The sequence below is a fragment of the Neofelis nebulosa genome, chromosome 2, assembly GCF_028018385.1.
Source record: "Neofelis nebulosa isolate mNeoNeb1 chromosome 2, mNeoNeb1.pri, whole genome shotgun sequence".
Classification (NCBI taxonomy): domain Eukaryota; kingdom Metazoa; phylum Chordata; class Mammalia; order Carnivora; family Felidae; genus Neofelis; species Neofelis nebulosa.
The window spans coordinates 200,319,277-200,345,058 of NC_080783.1; the positions used below are offsets into that span (position 1 = coordinate 200,319,277).

Consider the following 25,782-nt stretch of genomic DNA (forward strand, 5'->3'; position numbering starts at 1 on the left):
AGTCACAGTCATGTGTGGACGGGGCACGTGCATGACTAGAGAAGCCCGTGATTCGGACCCGATATTTACAGTTTGCACGAGGAGAAGAGGAAGGAGGGAAGAAGGCGGGGTAGAAACAGACGTGAGTCCTTTGCCTGGTAATGAGGTCCACATATCTTAGTAGCTCATCGGAGCCCCGAGCCGGGACTTGAACCCGCGGCAGTCAGATACCAGAGCCCACGTTTCCTTTACTATGAGAAGGAGCACAGCCGGGCTCTTCCCAGGCTCAAGAAGAGGAAGGAAGAGAAACTAGGGGGTGAGGGCCATGTGCCAGGCACGGCGGGCATCTGCCCCACAGGAGTGACTCCACTCTCGGGGGCCCTGCTCTTTCACCCGCTACAGGGGACTTCTCTAGGTTGGCACACAGATCACGTGCAGTAGCATCTGGAAACATGCCCGGCAGAGCTGGGCACAAAGGGGGCTCGCCCTTGTTGGGGGTCTCCCGTTCCTCTTCTTGCACCCCAGCGGAGTGTAAAACAGTGAGATGTGGGCGTGAGGCTGGCGCTGAGTGGATGGCATGAAATTACAGAAGCCTCTCTCCAGAGCTAGTGCAGGACCCTTCCAAATGCTCTTTGCCTCTTTGTGCGAAAAGCTCTGGTCAGCATCATGCCCTGTGGCCCGTGGGAGGTAAGTTTTAACCCAGTCTGTGCTGAGAAGGCCTCAACTCTCCCTCGAGAAAATGACCCACAGCACAGCACAGAGGGAGGCCATGGACAGTAGGGTTGGTCAAAGAGGGCTTCCTGAAGGAGGGGAGAGCTGACTTCATTCAGCCTGAGCTGAGTCTACAGTCTGCTCCTGAGGTTCTTAGCCAAGGCCTCCCTAAGGCAGAGGGATGGCCAGAAAGGGAAGCCCAGGATCTAGAGCCTGGATGGAGCTCAGGCCCTTCCTATTCCTTTATAAGGCAGCTGCCCAAGGATATCTCATCCATGACCCTGAGGCAAGCCTGGGAGTGCCAGCTCCTTGGCGCCCCCTCACCCCCATCCCCGGTCCATCCCAAGCCAGGCCACATGAGCTGTCAGGACTCCCGGACTGACCAACCTAGTCCATGGACCCTCAAGACCATGTAACCTTAGCCAGAGTAACTCCCAGACCGACCCAGGTCAGTGACCCCTCCCCCCAGACAGAACAACCTCAGCCAGAGTGACCCCAACACCATCCAGACCATCTGACTTTATCCAGAATGACCACCAGATTGTCGGACTGACCCCAGACCAGCTAACGCCGGCCAGAGTGTCCCCTGACCTCTGCCAAATGACTCCTACAATTGGCCTCAGGCAGGGAGGTCACCCTAGCTGACCTTCCCCCTCCACAGTGTCCCCTTAGGCAGAATGACTCACTGTCTCTGGTCCAGGTCCACCCCCGGCGCGGTGCCTCTGGGGCCAGGCCAATTCCAACAATGGCACTTAGAGGATAACATCTCTGGGTCCAGGCTCCTCGATGAGAGCCACATCCTCACATTCTCCCCGGCTCCCCCTGGGGTGGGAACAGTCAGGCCTCCCAGGTCCTAAGGAAAAACCTATCACCTCCAGTCTGGATGGTTCAAGGGCCCCAGAGCTAAGTCCCAGCTGCTGCTAGAGAAAGATCCAACTTCGGCTGAAGGCTACTGGCCTGGGGTGGGGTGGGGGGAGAAAAACTAGATCAGACTTTGGGTTCAGAGCAAGAATGGTAGCAGGGAATCCCTCTTGACTCCATCAACACAGACAGTGGCCACAGACGTGCACACACACACGAACACCACCATGAGGGGACTGCCACGTTCCACCATGGCCACCTACACCCATGAAACTTCATAGGAATTCATAAGGAGGTACTATTATTATTCCTGCTTTACAGATGGAAACTGAGACTCAGAGAGATGAGGTGGCCCTTCTAAGGCCACATTCTAAGTCCCAGAAGCTAGGATTTAAGCCACTTACTTATTCAAGGAGACTAGGTCCAGACAAAATAAGGCCCTGGTATTCCGCTGGCCACATGTGTTAATTCGGTTCCATTCACAGGAAATTTGTTCACTGACAGTATAAAGCAGGTCTCAGCCTGACACTATTAGAGGCATAAGGATAATGAAGATCCTGCCCTGGCTTCAGGGACCTCCCAGTCTGAGTGGGGCTGACGGAATAAGACAAAGCAGAGGAGGGCCAAGGCCACGAAGGGGATCCAGGGGAAAGATTTTCTGGAGGTGGGTGCATCTGAGCAGAGCGTGGAAAGATGGGTATCATTCTGGCCAGTAGAATGGTGGGTAGATGGGCCTCTGAGGCGAAGGAGGGCAGGGAGTAAACACACAGTCCAGAGCATAAAGGGGAGCGCAGACTGGCCAAAGCGATGGGAAAGGAGGCTGGAAAAAGGAAGACTGAGGCCAGATCAGGGAGGGAGGGCCTTAGGCGTCTGGGCAAGAAGTTGGAGTTGGAAAGCCAGAATAGGTGTTTGAGCAGGCTTCAGATGAGACAGTGACAAATCCTCTAAACCAGGAGGGTGGGTGGGTTCTCCAGAGGGCACCACAAAATCAGGAGGGACAAGCCACACTCAGATGTCAGGAACTGAGGTCCCCATCCTAGATGCAAACAGCACATACTCTAGTCACACCCAGAGAGATACACAACACACACACACACACACACACACACAGCCCCACACTCTCCCCTCCCCACGCCTAGTGCAAGCCTCGGGGACACAGTCTCAGCCAGGCTGGGGTAGGGAGAAAACCAGACCCCACAAGGGGGAACCCATCTCTGCCCTGGCCTCCCAGAGAGGGTGGGCTAAATCAACCCAGGACCCCCACCGGTTCCCCCAGCCTCAGCTCAAACTGGCCCAGCTACATTCCTCAGCTAATCTCCCCAATCTGGCAGGCGGTTGCCTCAGCAACCGTCAGCCACAATTTGGGAAGGCAGGAGGATGGCTTATCCACATCCGGCTGGGCTATGGATGGGGCGATGGAAGGGGCAACACAACCTCTGCAGGAAGTCAGGGTGTGGGAAGGGGGTCTCCCCGGCATGAGGGCCTCCTCGTCTCCGTTTGCATGTGTCTCCATATGCGGACATGTGTGTGTGTGCACACGCGCGCGCGTGTGTGTGTGCGTGTGTGTGTGTATGTGTGTGTGTGTGTGGCTGTGAGAGTGACAGCCTGGTACCGACTTGTGAGCACGCAGCTGGGAGGCAGGAGACCTGGATCTAATAGCTGCTGAGCGTCTAATTCCCTGTGTGACCTGTGGCAGGTGACTTGCCCCCTCTGAACCTCGGCTTCCTCACTTACAAAATGAGAATGGGGACCCAGGTGACCTCTAAGGCCACATCCACCTCTAGAATGCTGGTCTCATTTGTGTGAGTATGCCCGTGAGCAAGGATAATTTGAGGGCAGAGAGAGACTGTGGGGCAGAGGTATGTGAGTGAGGGTAAGCATGAGTCTCCCAAGTGTGGGTCCCCCAGGCGGCATGCTGTGAAGGTGTGGGTGTGTGGGTGTACATTCGCGTGCGGAGATCTATGACCACACTCGGGGATAAGCATGGACCTACAGAGGAAGTGAATATATGTGGCAGGGTAGAGGGGAGTTGTGCACATGTGTGCATGTGTGTGTGCATGTGTGAGCACCAGACTTTTCTCCCCACCAGACAGGCAATGGTGCTCTGTGCCAACTGCGGCTGCCAGCCACAGTATTTTCTGAAGGACCCTAGGTAAATAGAGTTTGTTTGCCATGAGATTTTTGTTCTCTGATTTGTCAATAGAGCATTTAGTTCCCAAGGGTGGCCCCAGGAGAAACAGAACCTCCCCCAACAGACTAGAAGTTTAGGGGCTGGGATCATACCCAACCACAGGCATAGCCCCAACCCTGGCCTGGGAAAACCAGATACAACCCCAATAACAGCACTGTTCTATTTCACCATCCGAAGCCACATCTCTATTTTAGGTAGCCTAACCCAACCCTGCGACCGACACTGGCCTCACCCCTGGACATTCTTGCCCAACCTGGCCCTGTCCTATGTTCGCCACCCCAACTACAGCTCCATGTCAGGCCCATCTAACCACCCCCCCCCCTCCTTCCCTAGGGTCAGAGACTGTCTCTTACACCTTCGAACCCCACCCCCCGAAGTCCTGTATATAGCAGATGGCAAACAGTGGCTGGACTTATTGACCCCATGATCCCAACTAGTCTCACCCCAACCAACCCCACCCAGGCTCAAGGACCATGACTTCATCTCAGAGACCCAGTCCAGCCCATTTCACTGCTTTACCTGCCCAGAGCAACACATCCAGACTTCAGCCCGGGGTTCCCTGGAGCCGTTCTCCAGAGCCCTGAATAACTGATAAGTAATTAATTAAGGGCGGGGGTGACTACCTTCTAATCACCCAGGATTCAGCATGGCTGGAACTAGGAAGATCACCCTGGGCAGGACCACAGAGAGAAGACTGAGCTGGTACCCCACCCTCCCACAGGAGCCAACACAGACCCCAGCAAGGCCAACACCCTTCCACTTCCACTGAGGATAGAAGGAAGCCAACTAGACCAGGGAAACTTAGGCCAGAAGCACTCCCCATCTCCCGGACCAATATGCACCACAAATCCTGAGGAGAACGGTAAGGCTGCCATGTTGGCGCTCTAAGGGGAAGGCACAGGGCTTGGCCCAACTCCAGACAGAGGCCAAGGGCTGAATGAGGGGCTGTGCTATGCAGGGGGATGGTGGGCAAAGAGTACACAGACCCCCTATCGTGCGGACACTCTGTGTCACATAAAACACAGTGCAGCAGAGCAGGGAGGCAGAGGGCCATGCACAAACCCGTGCCGTGTAAAAATCTGTACTTCATAAAGGTCCGTGGAGACAGAGGGCTACGGAGTGCCACAGTGTGATGTGTTGAGAGCTCAATCCAGTAGCTCCACGCTGTACAGAGGCAGAATACAGTTACACAACACGGGGGAGCAGAGCCCACGGTGTGCACAGACCCGAGTACTGACACCCGGCACAGCGTGGCAGAGCTGGCCAGGGCCACGATGCAGCGTAGAGGTGCCACAACCCATCGCGGGCATGACCCAGGACTGCACGGAGGCCCGGCACACCAGCGCAGCACCTCTAGGGGTACCCTGGGCTGGCGCTCGGTGCTACACGACAGGGGCATGGAGGAATGCCAAGGTGCCGAGTTCAAGCCTTACTGGTTCAGGGGGTGCCCGGGTGGCTCGGTCGGTTAAGCGTCCGACTTCGGCTCAGGTCATGATCTCGCAGTTCAGGAGCTCAAGCGCCGCATCGGGCTCCGTGGTCACAGCTTGGAGCCTGGAGCCTGCTTCGGATTCTGTGTCTCCCTCTCTCTCTGCCCCTCCCCTGCTTGCACCCTGTCTCTGTCTCTCCCTCTCAAAAATAAATAAACACTGGAGCACCTGGGTGGCTCAGTCGGTTAAGCGGCCGACGTCAGCTCAGGTCATGATCTCCGGGTTCGTGAGTTCGAGCCCCGTGTCGGGCTCTGTGCTGACAGCTCGGAGCCTGGAGCCTGCTTCAGATTCTGTGTCTCCTCCTCTCTCTGCCCCTCCCCTGCTCATGCTCTGTCTCTCTCTGTCTCTCAATGATAATAAATAAGCATTAAACAATTTTTTTAAATAAAATAAAATAAACATTAAAAAAAACTTAAAAAAAAAAAAAAGCTTTACTGGTTCTTCTCCGTCTCTAGACACTAGCACGGGGCCAGGTACATAGCTGGTGCTCCACGACTTCTCACTGAAAGCATGTGTCCAGCGTCAGCACGCACCACAGTACAGAGACACGGGGATGCGGAGGGTGTGGTGGGGCGCAGAAGGAACCGCCGGGCACGCAAGCCCAATCCGGAATACAAGCCGGACGTAGTCCTGAGGAGCAGGATAGGGGTAGACTCAAGGGCAGGGGTGGAAAGAGGCGCAAAAACGGAGTGCCGTGAAGATGCTGTGCGGAACAGTGAACTCAACGCAAGGATCCTGGGGTCCTGAAATCCGGCAGAGTTCACACGACCTAACAGCGAGCACCTGCAGTGCAGGCAGAGGCTCAGGGCAGTAACCCTGTGCAGTATGCGGGGTCCTGGGCAAAGGTGCTAACCCGCAAAAACCCAAGCCGGTCCCAAAGCCCAACAAAGCGGCTCCAAGCTGCAGTGTGAGTCCAGACTCCCCGAGCAGTGTGTGGGGTGGGGCAGAGGCCCGCACACAGGGGGGACGCTCGAGGCAAGGATGTTGCTCATCCGGGCCTGCCCACAGAAACCTGGGGGAGAGGCCGCCAGCAGACTCCTCAGCGGTAACACCAAGAGAGGCTGGGATGCCGTGAGGGGCGGCGTTCGGGCGGCAACGGCACGGTAGGCACATATGGCCGGAAGGCACGTATCCAGAGCCGCGATGTAGTGCCGTTGTTAGTGTAAGTCGAAGATGCGACACACGACCAAAGTGTTATAGAGAGGTCGCGTGTGCTGTGATGCCCTGGAGAACATGGACGCGCCGACTCCCGGAAAACCCTGTGCCTCTAGCTCCACCAGCCTGGGCTGTCTGAACCATGGTTTGGGGGCTGAGGCCCCGTCTGCCCTGTGGGCTTCCCTCCACCCTGCCCCCCCACGCCCACATCTTCCACCCCAGTGACTCTCCAAGGGCACAGGATGAAGCCATCGCTCTCCATGGGACAGGCAGCCAGAACTGAGCACATTGTCCAGGTATTCGTATCTGAGCAGGCCCCAGCCTGCTGGCAGGCAAACAATGAATTCAGATTCTGCTGAAAAGCCTTTGGGCAATTAAAGCATATCGCCTGGCCCCCAGCCCAGGGCAGGACAGTGTGGGGCAGGGCAGGGCAGAGACAGGGAGGGAGACCTATTGGACCGGGCTCTGGTGCAGGATGATCCGAAAGTGGGATGAACAGCGGGGAGGAAGTCAGAGAGGAGCCAGACCTAACCCCCCTGGTGGGTCGCTCCTGCCCTCCCCTACCGCCAATACCTCTGGACTTCATCAGAAGCCAGGAACAAACTTTTCTGAGCACGCAGGATGCCTGCACACACACACACACACACACACACACACACACACACACACGTGCTTAATAATCGTTATCACTTCCACCGTGCTTACTACGTGACAGGCCCTGTTCTAACTATATACCTACGTCGATAAAATAGATCCTCATGGCAACTCCATGCGGCGTGTTCTATAATTATCCCGATCTCACTAAACGCCCAGAAAGGTCAAGCAACTTGCCCAAGTATTACACAGTTAGTGACGGCGGGAGCTGGGATCAGAACCCAGAACCCATGCTCTTAACCACACTCTAGGTAAAACACATACTTATGCACATGCACGACACGTACATACACGTAAACACACGTACGTGCATTCTGAGCCACATACCTCGGCTCAGCTAAGACCCACCTATCCTTGTCCACACAGGTTTCTTTTTTTTTTTCTAAGTTTTATTTTTTTATTTTTTTGAGAGGGAGAGAGAGAGAGCAGGGAAGAGGATCAGAGACAGAGAGAGGGAGACAGAGAATCCCAAGCAGGCTCCTCACTGTCAGCACAGAGCCTGACACAGGGCTCGAACTCACAAACCATGAGATCATGACCTGAGCCGAAATCAAGGGTCAGATGCTTAACCGACTGAGCCCCCCAGGTGCCCCTACACAGGTTTCTGACACCTCGCAGTGGTCGCCTCTTATCCCCCAACTGTCCCATGCCCTCCTGTTCTCTCCGTCTTCCATCTGTCCCCCAACTCTCAGCTGTCCCCCTACCACCTGTTCCCTCAGCCCCAGCTGTCCCCAGCCCCCAGATACATCTTCGCGGATAGCCATCTTCCATCCCCATTGTCCCAGCTGTCACTCTGCCCTCAACTGTGATCTTGGCCATCAAATATCCCCAAGCACACCCTTCCCCCAATTTCCCCAACCCAGTCCTTCCACCCAGCTTCTATACTCCACTCCACAATCTCAGGAACCCTCTGAGTCCCATTCTCCGCATCCCTTCTGATTCACCACTAGGTTGTGGGATCTGCACCCTGGGAATGTGCCCAAGACTTCCGGAGTCAGCCAGCAACAGCCTCTTCTGGGTTGTCCACCTCATGAGTCCTCCCCCAGCCATTCTGCAGGCAGTGGCCGCCCTGCCTGGGGCAAGCCAAGAGGGCACACTGGCCCCCATCCATGGCTGCCCTCAGGAGCCCCAGCTCCACACTCCACCCGCTCCAAGCCTTCCCTGCACACCCAAGGTTTCACAATGCAAACACTGAGTGGGCACCAGCCACATACAAAGTCCTGGGGACAAAAAATGACAAAGACCCAGCCCAGCCTTCAGGGGGGTTCTGGCCTGGTAGGCCAAGAAGATGGAGAACAACTCAGCGTGTGGTCATACGTGCATTAAGGGAGAAATCTGAAAAACTGTGCAGAGGGATAGGGTCCGGGAAGGCTTCACTGGGGGAGTGACAGAGCTGGGCTCTGAGGCTGAGCAAGTCAGCAGACCCCCACGAGGTGAGAAGGGCACGGAGGGCATTTCCTGCAGGAGGCACAGCTCACGCAAAGGCAGAGGGCTGTGAAAGGGCCCAGCAGGTTCTGGGATCAGCACTGGCCTGGTGATCCTGGATCGTAAGGGGACAAGGAGAAATGTGGTCAGCGGAGGAGAGGCATAAACACGAAGCTATTCCAGAAAGCAGGGTCTGCATCATATAGATTTGGGTTTTGTCCCCTGGACAAAGACTGGAGACCCTTCAGCTTGGGGCAAGGGAGTGGCAGCATCCTATGTCTGCCTGCTAGAGATCATTCAGGTCACAGGCGCCAGCAGCACTGGGGAGTTGATGGCAGAATGGAGACCAAGAAGGGGGCTACGTCAACAGTCCAGCACGAAATGATGGGCTGGGAGGAAGCAAACACAGATTCAACAAAACCTTCTGCAATGGCTGCTGAGTGGTGGTTCAGCCAGACCAATTCCACTCCCTGAGGTGGCCAGGCCTCACACCTCCAGGACAGCACTGTCCATAGAACTTTCTGCTCTGATAGAAATGTTCACTATCCGCACCCACCGAACCGGTGGCCATGCAAAACGCAAGATTCTTGAGAATGTGAGATCTGGCAAGTGTGGCCGAGGGATTGGTTTTCTATTTTCGTGAATTTTAGCCACTTTAATAACCACGTGCCAATAAGCGGCCGCCGTATTGGAAAGTGCGGGCAGAAAACATTTCCATCACTGTCAGAAGTTCTATTGTAGGAAGTTCTCTGGAAAGTCAGCTATAGACTGACTAACGATGAAGAAGCAGAACCACTGGAGCCTTCTCCAGAGGCTCTTGGCCTTGGGGTCTGAAGGGAGATTGGGAGGCAAGCCTCAGTCCCTGATCACAGCTGCACACAGTCACCGGGACACTCCCTACCCAACACATGCACACCCCTTTCCTGGAGACAGACACACCTAAACGTACAGACACGCCTACGACAGGGCACCCCACACCCAGACTCACAAACACCTAGATACTCCAATACATGGGTACCCTGTTCCTGGGCACAGATACCCCCACACTTTGACATCCAGATACTCGGGAACCCAACACTCAGACGCCCACGTACTGAGACAGCCCGCCAACCCCAACACAGAGGTAGGTGCCCCCTTCCTTGAACACCCATTAACCTGAGGACTCCCAGACACCCGGATATACCCACCTTTGGATGCAGAGACATTGGGACATCCTTAGGTTGGTACACTCTGAGCCTCCCACACGCTGGTATTGGGATACCCACACCTAGATAGTGAGATACCACCCACCCAAAGAGGTCTGCACCCAAACTCCAGGAATCTGACACTTAGATACCCAAGACCCCCTAGCAGCAGGCTCCCCAGGGATCCAAATAGCTGGTCACCTCCCTATTCCAAAGTCAGATCCTGCCACACAGGGTAACCAGATGGCTAGACACCCTGACAAGCCACCCATATGTTCTGTGCCCCAGGCTACAATTATACAATCACACACACACACACACACACACACACACACACACACACACCCCTACCCCTCACCCCACTCTGACTGCCCAGATGCCAGGATCACACCTGCACACACCTGGGCCAGCCTCCCACAACCCCACGTGCAGGGGTTACCACCAGGAGTAGCCCTCCTCCCTTCTCTGGAGCTCACCAACAGCCAAGACACCGGCTGTGACCCCATCTGCCCACTCCTAGATCTGGGACAGAGAACTGAGGGAGTCTCCCCCTCCTGATGCGGGGCCTGCCCTCCCTCCTCCAGAGACGCTCAGCTCAAACTGACGGTTGGGACCCCAAGCTTCTCACCACCTGCCGAGGCCTCCGGCACAAAGGCTGAGCCTGGGGGCCCGCACAGGCCCAGCCAGCTGCTGGGGGGGAGGGTGGGTTTGGAGACTGGGCTGGAAGCTGGGGGGAGGGGCTGGCAGGCAGGAGACCGCTCCCTTCAGTCTCTGCCAGGGCCTCAACCTCCCCAACTCACAGCTCCCAGAGGACTCTCTACGTGGCCTTTTCACACACAACACCATCCCCCGGCAGAATTTTCCAGATTCCTGGAGGGAAAACCTAGTTCTTTAATCTCTACTTTCAATGGAGTCAGTGCGCCCCCGTCTGGCTTCTCCAGCTCAGAACTTGACCCACTGGACCTCACTCATTCTTTCTTACAACATAGATTTATTCATTCAGCAACAGTGGGCCAGGACTTGTACCTGGCACTAAGGATTCTAAATACTAAATACCCAGTCTCCGTCCTTACAGAGCTCACAGTCTGTAAGAGACAAAGGACCAATAAACTGTAATTACAATAATTACAATGCTTTGAAACAATCAAATCAACCCCCACGCTCCCTTCCCGGGCTAGAACATGGAGTAACCAAGGAAGGCTTCAGGGAGGAGATGATATCTAAGCTGAGACCTGAAGGAAAGGCAGGAGTTCACCAGGAGAAGAGGTGGAATTAGAGAATTCTGGGGAGGAAGTACAGCTTAGAGGACAGAAGGGGACTGAGGGAGGAGGGGGGGCACAAGGCACCCCTAGCAACTCTAGCTAAGCCGCCCCTGCATGAAATGGCCACCTAGCTTAGCAGATGAAAGCATGGAAGGATGGAGGCATGCCTCAAGCAAGCAGGTGCCGACCCTGAGTTTTCTCTGACACTTGATCTGGGCAGGGGGCAGCCAAGGAGCTCAGCACCCCCACTCTGGCCACACTCACCACTTCCTGACGAGTCTCCTCCCCCCACCCCAGGGAGAAGGGCCAGCTGCTCAGACAAGCCTTTATTGCCCAACCTGAAACCACCGGGCAGCCTCTCCCTCATTCCTGCTGTCCACAACCCCAGCAACCAAAAGGACAAAATGAGCTAGAACACAGAGGAATAAATTATTGCCAGATTTGCGTGACTGGGAGACATCACACACCCACCCTCGGTGGGGCAAGGGACTCAGGAGGCATTCAGGGAGCTGGGCTGACTTTACCTAGGTGGGGGGCAAGGGCAGATCTACCAAGTACCACACACCCTTATTATGATGCCCGGAAGGCAGATGAGGAAACACACTCCCCAAATGGAAGTAACTTGCTCAAGGTCTCACTCCCATCCCAAACTTCAGTTCTTGACCACCCCCAACCCCCTGCTGGCAGGAGGTAAGGCACAGGAGGGTTCTTGGAATCAAGGCGAAGTGGTAGGGGGTGGGGGAGCCGGTATTATCCCAATGGTTTGATCTCAGGGTGGGGGAGGGGTTGAGGGGGTAGAGGAAGCCGGGCCCCAGCTCGGAAGGAGCCAAAGGCAAGAGCGACTGCGGGAGCCAAAAGAGCTCCGCCGGAGACGCCCGAACTCGATCCCGGGGAGACCAGTTCTCGGAGGCCTGAGGCCAGGAGGAGTCTCCCTGGGGCCGAGGTGGCCTGGCACGTGCCTTGGCTCTGATCTCTGCTGGGGCGTCTCCCCGTTACTCAGCGCCCTGGGTACCGGGCTGGAGCCACCCAAACGGTGGCTGACAGGATGAGGCCGCGGGAAAGGGATGCCCCAGGGGACGTGTCGGGCACAACTCCTCGGGAGAGGGCCACAGTCTGGAATCCCGGGCCCCAGGGAGGGATATGGAGGCGCGCGGTGGGGGGGGGGGGGGGGGGGCGGGGGGGAAGAGGTAGTCAGACACACGCACACAGCCGACACACCATCCACACGGTCCACAGCACACGCGGACACACACACACAAGCCCCGGATACACACATTCAGATACGCGAACACACACACATACACACACACACACGCCCAGAGACCCCCACGACCACACAGCAGTTAGAAGCACGGAGACACACGCTCACACACGTACACACACACACACACACACACACACACACCGCGGGCCCGGCCCGCGGGGAGGCCGCACAAAGTTGCGGAGTCGACCCGGGGAGTGTCCCGAGAGACCCCGGTGTCCGCGGTGCCTCCCGCGCGCCACGGGAGGGGGCGCCGTCCCGCGGCCGAGGGCCAGGCCCTGCCCGCGCCGGGACGTCGCAGCCCCGCCCGGCCACAGCGGCCGCCGCGCGCCGCCCCCTCCACGGCCGGCCCGGTGCGGCCGCGGCCGAGCCCCGCAGGAGCGCCCGCCCGCCGGCCCCGGCGCGCCCCGCGGCCCCGGGCGACGGCCTCCAGCGCCCGGCCCTTCAGCGCCACCGGCCGGGGCGCCCCGCGGCCCCGGAGCCGCCTCGGAGCAGCCCGGCCGCCAGCGCCGCGCAGAACTTGCGAAACAACAAACAGCCCGACATGTCGGAGTCTGCGGCCGCGGGGCCCCCTTCCTCCCTGCGAGCCTCAGGCCCGGCCCGACCCCGGGGCGGAGGGGCGCAGCCGCGACAACTTGTTCGGGGCCCGCACGCCACACACGCGCGCGCACGCACACACACACACACACACACACACACACATCCTGACACCGCCCCCTCGAGCGGCCCCGGGCCCCGGGCACACACTCGGCCACCGCCCAGGCGCGCACCACACTCGCAACATTCCTGGACACGCAGCCAGCACGCACGGACACACACACTCACATCCGCTCCAGACCCGCTCCTACACGCGCATTCCCGGCACACTTGGCATTCACTCGGACCCACGCAACCCCCGGTGGCGCACACCACCAACCCCAGACACTCCCATACGTACACATCGCGCACACAGCGCACGGACACACACGTTCCGGACCCGTTCCCACGCCTTCACACACGTACACGGACCTCACAAGCACACACACCACACACGCGTTCCCTGATCCACACGCGGGCAGGATCTACAGAGCACCCCCCGGTCACACGCATAACACACACAACACATTCGTGGACATACGAGAGGCAGCACTCTCTGCCAAGGCACACGAATGCAAACAAATGCAACACATTCGCAGATACAACTCCGGCCACACAACCAAACTCAGACACACACACACACAACCTACTTGGCCGCACAAACACTACACACTGGCCGGCACACAAGACACTCAGCGCACACCCAATGCCTCGATGCACACAACATTCACCCGAACACACTCGTAGACGCACAACACACACAGCACCTTTTCGTGCACACATAACTCACGGACACACAACATTCGCAGACACACAAGACCCTGAGCAGCCGATCGCACATCCAACACTCAGACACACACAAGGAGCAGGCTCGGGAACGTTCGGTCACCCAACACTTACACTTTCTTGAGAGCTACGCCACGGGCCCCGGGGGCTCCGCGGGGCAAGCTTGGTCGGACGGACGAGCGCTTACCTGCCGGAGTCTCGGTCTCGGGCGCGCAGAGCTGGAAGGTGAGCGCCAGGACGAGAGCCTGGGCGCGGGCCATGGTGCCCCGCCGCTTGCCCCGGGGCCCGGCACGGGGTTGCCGCCGCCGGAGCCCGAGCCGAGCCCAGCCCGAGGCGAGCCGGAGCCGGAGCGAAGCGGCGCGGCGCGGAGCGGGACTGGCGCCGAGTCCAGAGCGGGAGCCCAAACAAGCGGGGCGCTGACGTCAGGCCCCGCCGCGGGTTCCGCGGTCTCGCGGCGCCCCCTGCTGGCAGCCGCGCGCGCAGCCCGTCAGGTCTCCCGCGGTCCGGACGCACCCCTCCCCCACGCCGGCGCCCCCTTTAGGAGGTCCGGAACGTGGAGGACCACCCCGCCTCTACACCCACAGCACCGACATTCTGAAGCCGGCACGCTCGCTGCCCACACTTAGCTCTGGCACAGCTCTCTCCGGGACAGAGACCTGAAGACACCCTGCTTCTCTGTCCCCTCCGATGCTTGAATCCCCTCCTTACCTACACCCCTCCAAATGCACATTCACGCATACCTCCAAGGACAGGGTGCACGTCACCGACCAAAAACAGGTGGTTGGGTCTTTTGAAATGTTGGCTTTTAAAGCTGTTCATAACATTCCTTTATTATCTTTTTAATATCCATGGGATCTGTAGTGATGTCCCCTCTTTCATTTTTATTAGTAATTTATGTCCTCTCTCTTCTTAGCCTGATTAGAGGTTTATTGATTTATTGATCTTTTCAAAGAACCAACTTCTCTTTTGATCTCCTGTTTTCAAGGCAACTGATTTCTGCTCTAATTTTTTTTTCTTCTGCTTCTTTTGGATTTAATTTGCTTTTTTTTTTTTTTTTTCCTATTTCCTAAGGTGGAAGTTTAGGTGAATGATTTTAGATCCTTCTTCCTTTCTATAGATGCATTCAGTGCTATAAATTTCCCTCTAAGCACTGCTTTTGCTGCATCCCATAAATTTTTAGAAGTTGTGTTTTCAATTTCATCAAGTCTAAAATGTGTTGCTGTTGTTGTTTCTTTGATCCATGTGTTATTTAATCTCCAAGTTGTTTGGATTTTTCAAGCTACCTTTCTGTGATCGATTTCTAGTTTAATTCCACCACACTCTGAGGGAGGACATTGTATGAATCCTAGTCTTTTAAAGTTAAGATGTGTTTCATGGCCCAGAATGTGGTCTATTTTGGTGAATATCCCATGTGAGATTGAGAGGAATGTGTATTCTGCTGTTCTTGGATGGCATAGTCTATGGATGTCCATTATATCCACTTGATTGATGGTGTTGAGCTCAACTATGTCCTCACTGATTTTCTGCCTGCTGGTTCTGTCCATTTCTGATGGAGGGGTGTTGAAATCTCTAATTATGGAAGGGAATTCATCTATTTCTCCTTACAATGCTGGCTTTTAGAAAGTTTTTACTTTTCATGACACGAAGTCCACCTTCTCACTAATTCTCTTTGGTCCCAGTCTACCTCTGGCTACAAAGGTTAAGTATCTTTGGGCCTCTACCCAGTACAGGCCCTGTACAATGACCACAAACTAGTTGTCCATTATTATGTAAGACCATACACCTTCTATATGCCTTACCCACAGAGAGTCACTTAATTCTCCCCACTGTTATTTATTATTCCCATTATATAGTTGAGGAAATTGAGTTACAGAGAGGTGACTTTTCCAAGGTTGTGCATTATTATGTAGTGGCACTGGGAACTGAATCAAGGCCATCTGGTTTAACTTGAATGAAGGCTGAGATCTGCCTCACATCTGGAGCAAATTAACAAACACCACGTAGTGATTTGTTTGTTCAACAATTCCTATAAGCCAAGGTGGAAATATAAAACAGACAAAAATTCCTACCCTCATAGAGCTTGCATTCCAGTAGGAAAACAAGAAAAATAAACAGCCAAACAAGCAAATGCTCTGGTACATGAGACAGTGATAAACTATTACTCTTGGTATGAGACAGAGATATGCCAGAGAAGTGGAGGGAAAAACAGTGGGGGGGGGGGTGTCTGACATGTAGTTGCTGTTCAAAACATACTGACGCTCAAAAAATACTGAATGGATAAACGAATGAATACAGACATGGTCTTTGCCCTCATGAAACTTACACTCTCAGGGAAAAGACCAACAGCAAACATGCAAATAAATACGTAATTACAATCTGAGATGTGCACTCTAAAGAAAGTGGGAGGAATGTTGTGATAAATAATTAGGGGGGGTCCTACTTGAGTTAAGGGGATCTGAGAGGGATTCCCTGGGGAAACAATGTAGTGATATTTGAGCGGGGACCTGAAGTAAGGGAAGAAGCCAGCAAGTCAGTAGGGGAGAAATAGCACAGCCAGAGGGGACAGCCTGCAGGAGCTGGTGCGTTTGAGGAACAGCCAGGCCAGCGTGGCTGGAATGGAGTGGGGAGGGAAGGGGAGCCAGATGCAACTATGCAGATCATGCAAGAAACTATGGGGCTTTGGATTAAACCCTAAGAGCAGTAAGAAGCTACTGGAGCATTAAATAGAAGAATAAAAGGTCCTGAGCTTGCTTGCTTTTTTTTTTTTTAAGTCTTCCAATGAGCCGAGTGGAGACAGAGGAACGCATAGGCAGATGGATCTAACTAGTGGGCAGTGACCCAGGCCAGAGCCTAGGAGTCCAAAGTCTATCTAGGCCCTACCTGTGCCCTGCCTCCACTGCGGGCTGGCTCCTCAATGAGCGTGGAACAAAGGAAGTTGCCTGGAGGAGGCAGGGCACAGGGCTTGTGCGCTCTTAGCCCTCTCTCTTGTGAGCCCTGATGAGCTCCATGCTGAGCTAGGGAAGGGGCCAAGGAGAAAGGTGAGAGAATTAAGCAGAGAGAGAATCACAGGGAGAAAGACAGAAGCAAGAAAAAGGCAATGGAGAAGAAACAGAGAGATCCTGGAGAGGGGAGAGGCAGGAAGGTCCAGCCAGAGCAAGAAACTCAAGGAGAGAAATCCAGTGAGTAGAAGAAACAACCAAGGATGATGCTATTTTCGGAGGACTCCTGTGAGAGCCTCATGACAGGAGTTTGCCATTGATTCCATTTTTTTTTTTTTTTTTGTATGTGGACACTGAGGTTCAAAAAGTATAAGGCATTTGTCCAAAATCACCAAGCCAGGAAATAGTGGGCCCGGGACTCAAGCCTAGACTTAACCAATTCCACATCCATCTGCTTTTTGTGCAGGAGAAGAACGTAGAGCAGAGACTATCGTGGAGGGAGGAGGAGAGCACAAGCAACAGGTGGACAGATAAAAAGAGAACATTCTGCTTCACTCAAAAAAGATCACAGACTTCTAAAACCCACAAGTGGCCTGGAGTGACCTGCCCAAATCTAGGGGAAAAGGAGACAGCACCGCAGACAGGGCCAGGCGGTGAAGAAATTCAATGACTTTCAACTCATGGAATATTTATGACACCTACATTGGGCCAGGCCCCATATTGGGTGCTGGTGTCATGGAGATGCACCAGTCATGACCCCCTGTTGGCCAGAGGGGTAAGTGGACATGTAAATAAATAAGCAACTGTGTCCTAAAGGCCATAACACCAGTTCAGAGAAAACACAAAGGTAGCAGAGGTTGACGCAGCTTAGGGAGTTGGAAAACAACATCCAAGAAATTATATCTGACCCTGTAGTTTCCCAGGTCGGCAAGGCCAGGAAGAGCATTTCAGGCAGAAGAAGCAACCTGAATAAAGACACAAGACATGGGATGGCTAGGAACGGTGGGTATCGGGTGCTCTTGGATCATTGGCTATGCACGGTCTTATAGCAAGAGATAAAAACAGTGTTGGACTCAGAGTGCAAAGTGTATTGAATACGGGGCCATGAAAACTGGACTTGAACCCCTCAATCAGTGGTTCTCCAACTATGCCCCTGGGGAAACCCAAGTGTTCCTCAAGCCAAGCTGAGGGGTTCTGCCACTGAATTAAAACTATAGTCATCTTTTTCCAATTTGCAAGAAGGTAACTTAATTACAATGAATAGAATTTTCCTTGTTTTAAGGTGCTTTTCCTCCATACACTTTTCTAAAGACTTTAGCACATGTCAGTTGTGCGAGAGAATGAGAGAGTTAGTGTAGAATCACAGTTTCATTTTGTTTTGGTTTTTTACAGTTTTCGGTTTAACATATCCATAGTTTGTGGTGTTCTACAAAGAACTGTGACTTCTGGATCTACCTAACTATTGAGGAGTCATAGAAGGACTTTAAGCAAGGGAAAAACAAAGTCTGATCTTTCTGTTGAAAAAAAAAAAATCATTCTGGGGCGCCTGGGTGGCTCAGTCGGTTGAGCGTCCGACTTGAGCTCAGGTAATGATCTCGCGGTCCGTGAGTTCGAGCCCTGCCTCGGGCTCTGTGCTGACAGCTCAGAGCCTGGAGCCTGTTTCAGATTCTGTGTCTCCCTCTCTCTCTGCCCCTCCCCTACTCATGTGCGCGCGCTCTCTCTCTCTCTCTCTGTCAAAAATAAATAAGCATTAAAAAATTTTTTTAATTAAAAAATAAAAATAAATAATTCTGGAGGTGCCTGGCTAACTCAGTCAGTAGAGCATGCAACTCTTGATCTCAGGGTTGTAAGTTCAAGCCCCACATTGGGTGTAGAGATTACTTAAAAATAAAATCATTTAAAAAAATCATTCTGGAGGCCTGAGAAAGAAGGAAAGGGAAGGGAAAGAGAGGGGGGAGGATTTCAGTCTGGAAAAAGGCTGTTTACAAAGTTCAAATTAAAATTGATGTCCTGGACTGAAAGTGGGGGCTAATGGGTTGTAGAGGGGGACTAAGTCCAGCCTCCGAGAGGAAAACCTGCTGTGATTCTCCAGACTTTCCAGCCAGGCTGCCCAGGGAAGTCACAGGAGCCAATTTGGTAGAGAAGATAATGTCAACAGCTCACTGTCACCTAGAGAGTCTTCAACAGAAGTAGACCTCTGTGTCTCAGTGAAAACAGAAGGTAAGCAAAACTGGGTAGTGTGTGTGTGTGTGTGTGTGTGTGCGTGTGTGTGTGTGCATGTACGTGCACATGAGCACTTCCATACAACTGTGGGACCAAGTCTTTCCCCCATCATGGGACATCTATTTTCTCTAATAATAAAAACAGATTTAAACATTTTTTTAAGTACATAGTATGAGCCAGATCCTAGTCTGGGTGTTTTACCCAGCTAATTTTCACAATAACCTAATAACATTTTTCAAATGCTTTCATGTGCCAAGTATTGTGCTAAATGCTTCAAGTGAGTAATATCTCACTTGATCTTCACAATAGCCTTGAAACTGACATTATTATTTCCTTCACTTTAAGGATAAGGAAATGAATACACAGAGAGGCCAAGTGACTTGTCCCAAATCAGATGGCTGGAAAATGGCAAAGCCAAAACTCAAAGCCAGTTTTGCCAGAATCCAACCACCTGCAGCTTTCAACACAGCACTTTGCTCTCTTCTCTTCCTCGGAGAAAAGGCTTTTGAGCTGGTAAGCTTTGGGTCAATAAAACCTAGAGAAAGGAGCTCTTCCTTATCCTTCAAAGCCCTGGCTCAGTGTCTGTCTAAGCCAGTTTCCTGGCCCACCTACATCAGAATATTCTTTGAAAGCTTGGAGGAATTGTAGATTCCTCGACTTGTCCCCCAAATTCTAATTCAGTAGGCTTGAGATAGGACCTTCGGGTGATTTTTGTGCACATTGAAGATTTTGAGTGGGACAGGCTCCAATACTGCCTCTTGCAAGAGCCCTCATCCCCACCCTGGCTCCTTCCAGAGTACCTTTCTCCTTCAGACTCCAACAGTGCCCTCCTTCCTACTATTCCAACTTAGGTTTTAGTTATGTTCACGTCTCACCTCCACTACAAATATGATCTAGTGTCTTTACTGGGCTACATCTTCTTACAAGTCATTTCCATTGTCCCACTAAATCCCTTCTACACTGTGAGCATTTTGAGAGAGGGCCTCCTCCTTGTGATCCCTCCTTTCTATCTGAACACACTTAGCATTTTACAATGTGTTCTGCCGTTCACAACGTCATCCTCTTGTTTCATCCAATCCTCACTACAATCTTGAAGGAGGTATATTGTCCCCCACTGTACCCACGAGAAAAGAGACTGGGAGCTTTTGACACTAGCCCAAGGTGGCCAAGCTAGAAGGTGGCAGGACTAGGAGTTCAACCTAAATCTTCTAGCTCCGAGCTCAATTCTCTTGCCTCCACACCAATTTACGTCTACTCTATTCAGTGGTAGGAAAGTAAACATTGCTTCGTTATGCTGTTACAAGGTAGCAAAAATAAATCGGATGATGCCTTAAAAGATCTGGCACAGCGAGCACACAATAAACGGTGGGGAGAAGGAAAAACTGAGGTCAGGGAAGGGTAAATGACTTTCCTCAAATCAAATACCAAATCGCAGACTGTGGACACAGCTTCAGGCTGGCATCAGATGCTGCTAGTTGGGAGAACAACTTTGACCGGCCCTGAGTCTCCGCGAATCTCTTCCGTACCTCCACCACGCACCCCACGCAACCCGTGCAGTTTCCCGGAGCGCCACCGCGCGGGCAGCGGAGGAAGGGGTCAGCCTTTTTTAAAATATGAGCAAGGGGCGTGGTCACGTGGCGGGGCGGGGCGGGGCGCAGGCGCGCGGACGCAGGCAGATGACGTAGGCGCGCTGTTCTGCTCAGAGTTGACTGAGGGGCCATGTGGGGTTGCGGCGCGCTGTTGGGGGCGCGAACCAGATCACGGCTTTGGCGTGAGGTGCTCGTCGCTTGGGGCCGCCGCTGGTCTGCCGCCGCCCCCTACTCCGCATCTGCCGAGCCCTCCCGGGTCCGGGCGCTGGTCTATGGGCACCACGGGGACCCAGCCAAGGTCGTCGAGTAAGAGACGGCGCCGAAACGGGGCAAGGGGACAGGGGCTCCTGGAGGGGGTTAAGACGCGCCGTGGCGAGGGGGGACTGAGAAATGAGGGACCGGGTCTGAGGAAGAAGGCAGGGAATAACGGGACCCAAACCGAAGCCCGGGGCGCGATGGGTAGCTCTGAAAGTCGATGCGTCCAGGTAATTGAAGGCCAGAGAGGCACCATTGATTATGACGGCGATAGTGGCTTTTTTTTTTTTTTTGAGGTGCAATTGACAGACAGTATTAGATTAGATTTAGGTGTACAACGTAGTGATTCGATATTTGTATGTATTACGAAACGATTGCCCATTAAATCCAGTTAACATGTCACCTTACATAGAGACAGAATTTTTTTTCCTTGTGATGAGAACTTTCAAGATCTAGTCTCTTAGCACCTGTCAAACATGCAGTATTACTAACCGCGTTGGCAAGCTATACATCACATCCCCATGACTTATTTTATAACAGGAAGTTGGTACCTTTTGACTCCGTTCACCCATTTGGCTCCTACACACCACACATACACGCGCACACACACACACACACATCCCTGAGCACCAGTCTGTTCTCCGTTCACCCATTTGGCTCCTACACACCACACACACACACAGACACCCCTGAGCACCAGTCTGTTCTCCGTGCCTGTGAGGTTGGTGTTCGTTTGTTTAGATTCCACATGGAAGTGAGATCATACAGTAATGGTCTTTCTCTGTCTTATTTCATTTAGCATAATGCCCCCAGCATCCATCCACATTGTGTCATGTGGCAAGATTTCATTCTTTTTTATGGCTAAATAGTATTCCATTATTTTGTATATCTAATATGTCACATTATTATATAGCTATTAGCCCACTACTTTATATATATATATATATATATATATATATATATATAGGCCATTACATATTCTTTATCCCTCAATAACTTTTACTGATCGAGTATTATGTGTCAAGCACATAATGGATGTGTCCACACGGATGCTCTCATTTAGTCATCACTTTTGGGGTAGGTACTTGATTTAGTTCCATTTGCCAGTGAGAAAACTGAGGTGTAAGAGAGGTAAAAATCACTTGCCCAAGGTCGCACAGCCAGTAAGTGGCAGAGTTGAAATTTAAACCCATGTCTTACTGACTGATTTACCCGAGTTCCTAGGCTCTTATTTTTTTTTGGAGAGTATTTTTTGGATGCCTTTATGTCCATTCTAATCTTCCACTTCCCAAAAGGTAGGTGAGAGACATCATTTTCAGTTTACAGAAGGCAGGGGACTTGTCCAAACTGAAATAGCTAGTAAGGATTGAAACAGGGACAGGAACCCACAGCTTCTGACTCCTATCTCGTGTGATTTCCTCTCTGTTGCACTATGCATATGCCTTTAGCCAGTTAAAAAGAGCTCCTGTTTTGGAGCCTTATAGACTCTAAGGTCAAATATAGACTCCACCTCTTATTAGCTGTTTGATCTTAGACGAATCACCCAGCCCCTCCGAGCCCTGGCTCCTTTTATGATTATGTTCTCCTAAAATTTTGTTGCCTCTTAATCCATGATTTTTGCACGTGGCTGATAAAAACAGCACGTGACTTGTCAACCACTGTAAATACACCCATAAGTGACTATACCATCCAAAAGGGCTGGTGGGGTCACTGTAGGGGAGCTAAGAGAAAAGCACTGGTCTGGGAATCAGACCTGGAGTCCAGTCCTTACCCCATCCTGTGTGTTACTGAAGTTCTGTGAGCCTCAGTTTCATCCTCTTGAAAAGTGGAGAGAATACAGGGAAAGCTACATAGCTGAGGTCAAGCTAAGGCTGCCCACCAAAAAGCGCCCGCACACTTTCCCAAGGCCCCTTGTTTACAGCTCTCTGAGTCCCAGCACATGGTTTGGTTGTTTTCCAAAGAGTAGGCAAACATGGAATTATTATTATTATGGTTAAAATACAAGCTAGAGTGCTCACTTCAGCACGTACGCTACCAACAGAACGACACACAGAAGATGAGCATGGTCCCTGCTCAAGGGTGACATATGCAAATTCATGAAGCATTCCAAATTTTTACTCAAAAAAAAAAAAAAAAAAAATCCAAGCCAGATGTTTTGACAACTGGAGGAGATAAGCCTCAGTTAAATTCAGGGTCATGCACTCAGCCTAGCCACATCCACCATTAGAATATTGAGGAGACACATCGGTCAGTAAGCCTCAACTTGTATCTTGATCACAAGTAATGATCACCGTGTCAGGAAGACTTGTCCCTGGGGACTGTGCTGTAATGAGTTGGTAAAGCTCTGATGAACATTAGTTTTCCAGGAATGCACCCCAAATGGGAGTGATGTGCCTCTCGCACAGGCTTGTGATTTCTGTTGTCTGGTACGCGAACTGCCACAAAACAAGGCCTCCAAGAGCATTAGTTAATTATGAATCTAATTTCTGTAAGAAATGTAATTTTTTGTCGTTGTATTTCAGTGTTTATTTCTAAGAGAAAGTACACGCAAGAGAGAGCAAGGGAGGGGCCGGAGTATCCGAAGCAGGCTCTATGCTGACAGCAGAGAGCCTGACGTGGGGCTCAAACCCACAAACCGTGAGATCATGAGCTGAGCTGAAGTCAGACGCTTAACCAACTGAGCCACCCAGGCACCCCAAGAAGTGTATTTTTGTAGAGTTCTGTGGTGATGAGGATGGGACCCTTTGGAAAGGCCTGGGAAAGTTAGGCAGCTGGGTGCGGTTGCCTCCTGATTGAGTCCCTCCTCTTAGAGAGCCAGCGAACTGGAACAGACTGGTCTGGTGGCAGCTGCCACTTAGGGAAGAAAGAGCTCTCTTGTCTCCTTGTGTGGAACCCTAATAACTTTCCAGAAGTTCAAAACAAGATAGTTTGATGAAGCGTTACTCGGCCTTGGCTGCACACCTCGCTCCCCTGTGGCACTTTGAGTCCATATTCCCAGGAGCCTACCCTGAGGTATACCACTGAACATCTGGGTTTTTTAAAGCTCCCCAAGTGATCCTGATACCCCGGCCAGGGTTGAGAACCATTGCCCTTGTGGATACAGACTCTTGGGCAGTAATTCCCCATCTGCCCCAGAAAAGTGGCTTTCCCTTCTGACCCAGATTCGGGCAACTTGACTTGTTCGTGTATGGACTGAGGCCAGAGGCTGGGATTCTCTTCTTTGTAGTCATGTCTTTGGAGGTTTAAGGTAACCACCCTGTCACAGAAACAATCAGGTGTCCTTTAAATATTCCGCTGACTGGGTGTGTGGGTCAGGTTACACCAGGCAGGGTCATGGAACCACCCAGAGTCCAGGCAGAGTGTTCCCCAAACTGGCGTAGTTTGTGATGCTTGATATGCTTGCACCGTGAGCCAGAGCTCTGGGAGCAACAGGGAGGGAATGAAGAACAGGCTTCGTGGGTCGGAGGGGTTGCAGAATTCCTCAGAATGAGACCTGCAGGGATCTCTGAATCTAAATGCCCTTTTCATTCCTGCTGGCCCCCAGACATTCCATCTGGTCTCTCTACTAAACCTTGTTCCTCTGTCTCCTAGAGGTTTTTTTCCTCTCCCCTAGAATGGCCTCCCCTAAATAAGCACTTGGGCCTTTTTCATTGGGAGGATCAAATGATGTCCGCAGGAGAAAATGACAAACTTGGGAGAATTACAGACTCTAGAAATTTCAGAGGTCCCCCACGGCCATCGCCCCTTGTGCAGAGTTCTGGATTCTCCATCGATAGTTCCCGGAACCTCCAATGTCCTCTTTCCTTTTGGTCCTGAAAGTCCCCTTTCAGAGCTTTGCCGTTCTCTGGGTCTTATGTTAAAAACATCTTTCATTTACTGTGTACCTACTATGTGGCAGGTATTGGGCCAAGTTCTCCACATATATTATGGAAATAAAAAGTCACAAAAACCCAGTTTGGTCATTATTCCCATTTTACAGATAAGGGAACTGAGCTCAAGAAGCATAAAAGTCACATGCCCAAGACCACACAACTAGGATGTTCCTTCTTTAATAAGAGTCCTTGATATAGGACCTGAAAAAACAATGACAGTCATCTCCAACGTTTTTTGAGAATGAGATATACAGCTGGGGAAAAGATAGGTCAGAAGAGAAGATGAAGTTACTCGGGTGACCCCAAGTCTCCACCCTTCATAGGAAGGGCAGCCCCAACCTAGGGAAGATGGTAGGAACGTTATTCTCTGTCTGCCCTCCTTTTGAAGATCCTGAAGTGTTCATAAAAATAGCATCCTGGTCGGCACAGCTTTCTCCCCTGCCTGTTGCTAGCACAAAATCAAATGTAGCTGTGAAACCTGGACAAACCCATTCAGTGTTAGCCATATGGGATTCGGGGAAGCAGGTGGTGACGACCCAGTCTGTATGGGTGGTGAGTTCTCATGGTAGGACACTGTTTACCCTCGGATTTCTTTTTACAATTGATGTCGGTGTGTGCAACCAAATGTCTATGCAGGTGACTTGGTTTTTAAACCAGAATTACACTACTTTGAAAAAAGATTCGCACTTTGGTTTGGCATTCTATTGAGAACCGGGATTTTATTTGTCTGTCTCCTGGAGACTTTTACTGTGGTCATGAATGAAGGAGGAGGGAATCGAACTCATTGATGTAGTAAGTTAGGCAGGAGTTATTCTCTCAGGGCCTGCTACCTGTGCGGCAGGACTGGGGATGCAAAGACGAATAATCTGTGGTCTTTGCCCTTAAGGAAGTCACGCTCTAGTCCAGGAGATGGGTGACCGTAGGCCAGTGCAGCAGTGCCATATCAGGTTATGTGTAGACTGCTGTGGACACCCAGAAGAGAGGTACCTGGCCCCCTCAGAATAGTCAGAGAATGAATGCTTTCTCTGAGGACACGGAGTCTAGGTTGAGTGCCCCCAGAAGATCGGGTGGGCAGTATATGAGGAAAAGTGTAGAAATGTTCCAAACAGAGGACCCTGCATGTGTAAAAGCCCAGAGGGAAGAGAAAACCTGTTGTGTCTGACTGACGAATATTTATGGAGCGCCTGCCGTGCACTCAGTATGTGGTCCTCGAGGGAGGTGTCTGCTGCCCCAGGCTCAGAGGGGACTAGCTTGAGATCACAGGACTCAAACGCAAGCTGGATTCCACATCCTAAAGCGTTTGTACGTTGCCTTCCTTCTGGACTTCACCCTAGGCTGGAGTTGAGGGCCAAAACCCTGAGGGTGGAACCTG

The 25,782-nt window shown here is 52.3% G+C and overlaps 2 protein-coding genes and 1 non-coding gene across 13 annotated transcripts in view; 2 read left to right on the forward strand and 1 right to left on the reverse strand.

Annotated features, from left to right (window-relative positions):
• PTPRU (protein tyrosine phosphatase receptor type U) overlaps positions 1 to 13,918 on the reverse strand; it is an 80,302-nt gene extending 66,384 nt beyond the window's left edge. For 4 of the 7 annotated variants that reach the window (XM_058718328.1, XM_058718326.1, XM_058718325.1 and 1 more), the window contains exon 1: positions 13,720 to 13,914. In XM_058718328.1, the coding sequence (XP_058574311.1) occupies positions 13,720 to 13,792 (73 nt within the window). In that variant the 5' untranslated portion in view covers positions 13,793 to 13,914. Of the gene's footprint in view, positions 1 to 13,719 lie in introns of all 7 variants that reach the window. The other 3 variants (XM_058718332.1, XM_058718331.1, XM_058718327.1) reach the window with 2 other exon arrangements.
• A 6,453-nt stretch (positions 13,919 to 20,371) lies between these two features.
• Positions 20,372 to 25,782, forward strand: part of MECR (mitochondrial trans-2-enoyl-CoA reductase) — a 37,929-nt gene continuing 32,518 nt past the window's right edge. For 4 of the 5 annotated variants that reach the window (XM_058718359.1, XM_058718356.1, XM_058718358.1 and 1 more), the window contains exon 1: positions 20,372 to 20,589. In XM_058718359.1, the coding sequence (XP_058574342.1) occupies positions 20,414 to 20,589 (176 nt within the window). In that variant the 5' untranslated portion in view covers positions 20,372 to 20,413. The remainder of the gene's footprint in view (positions 20,590 to 25,782) is intronic. The other variant, XM_058718361.1, reaches the window with a different exon arrangement.
• On the forward strand, positions 22,549 to 22,654 carry LOC131505818 (U6 spliceosomal RNA). The gene has a single exon (XR_009258589.1). It is a non-coding gene; the product is annotated as a U6 spliceosomal RNA (small nuclear RNA).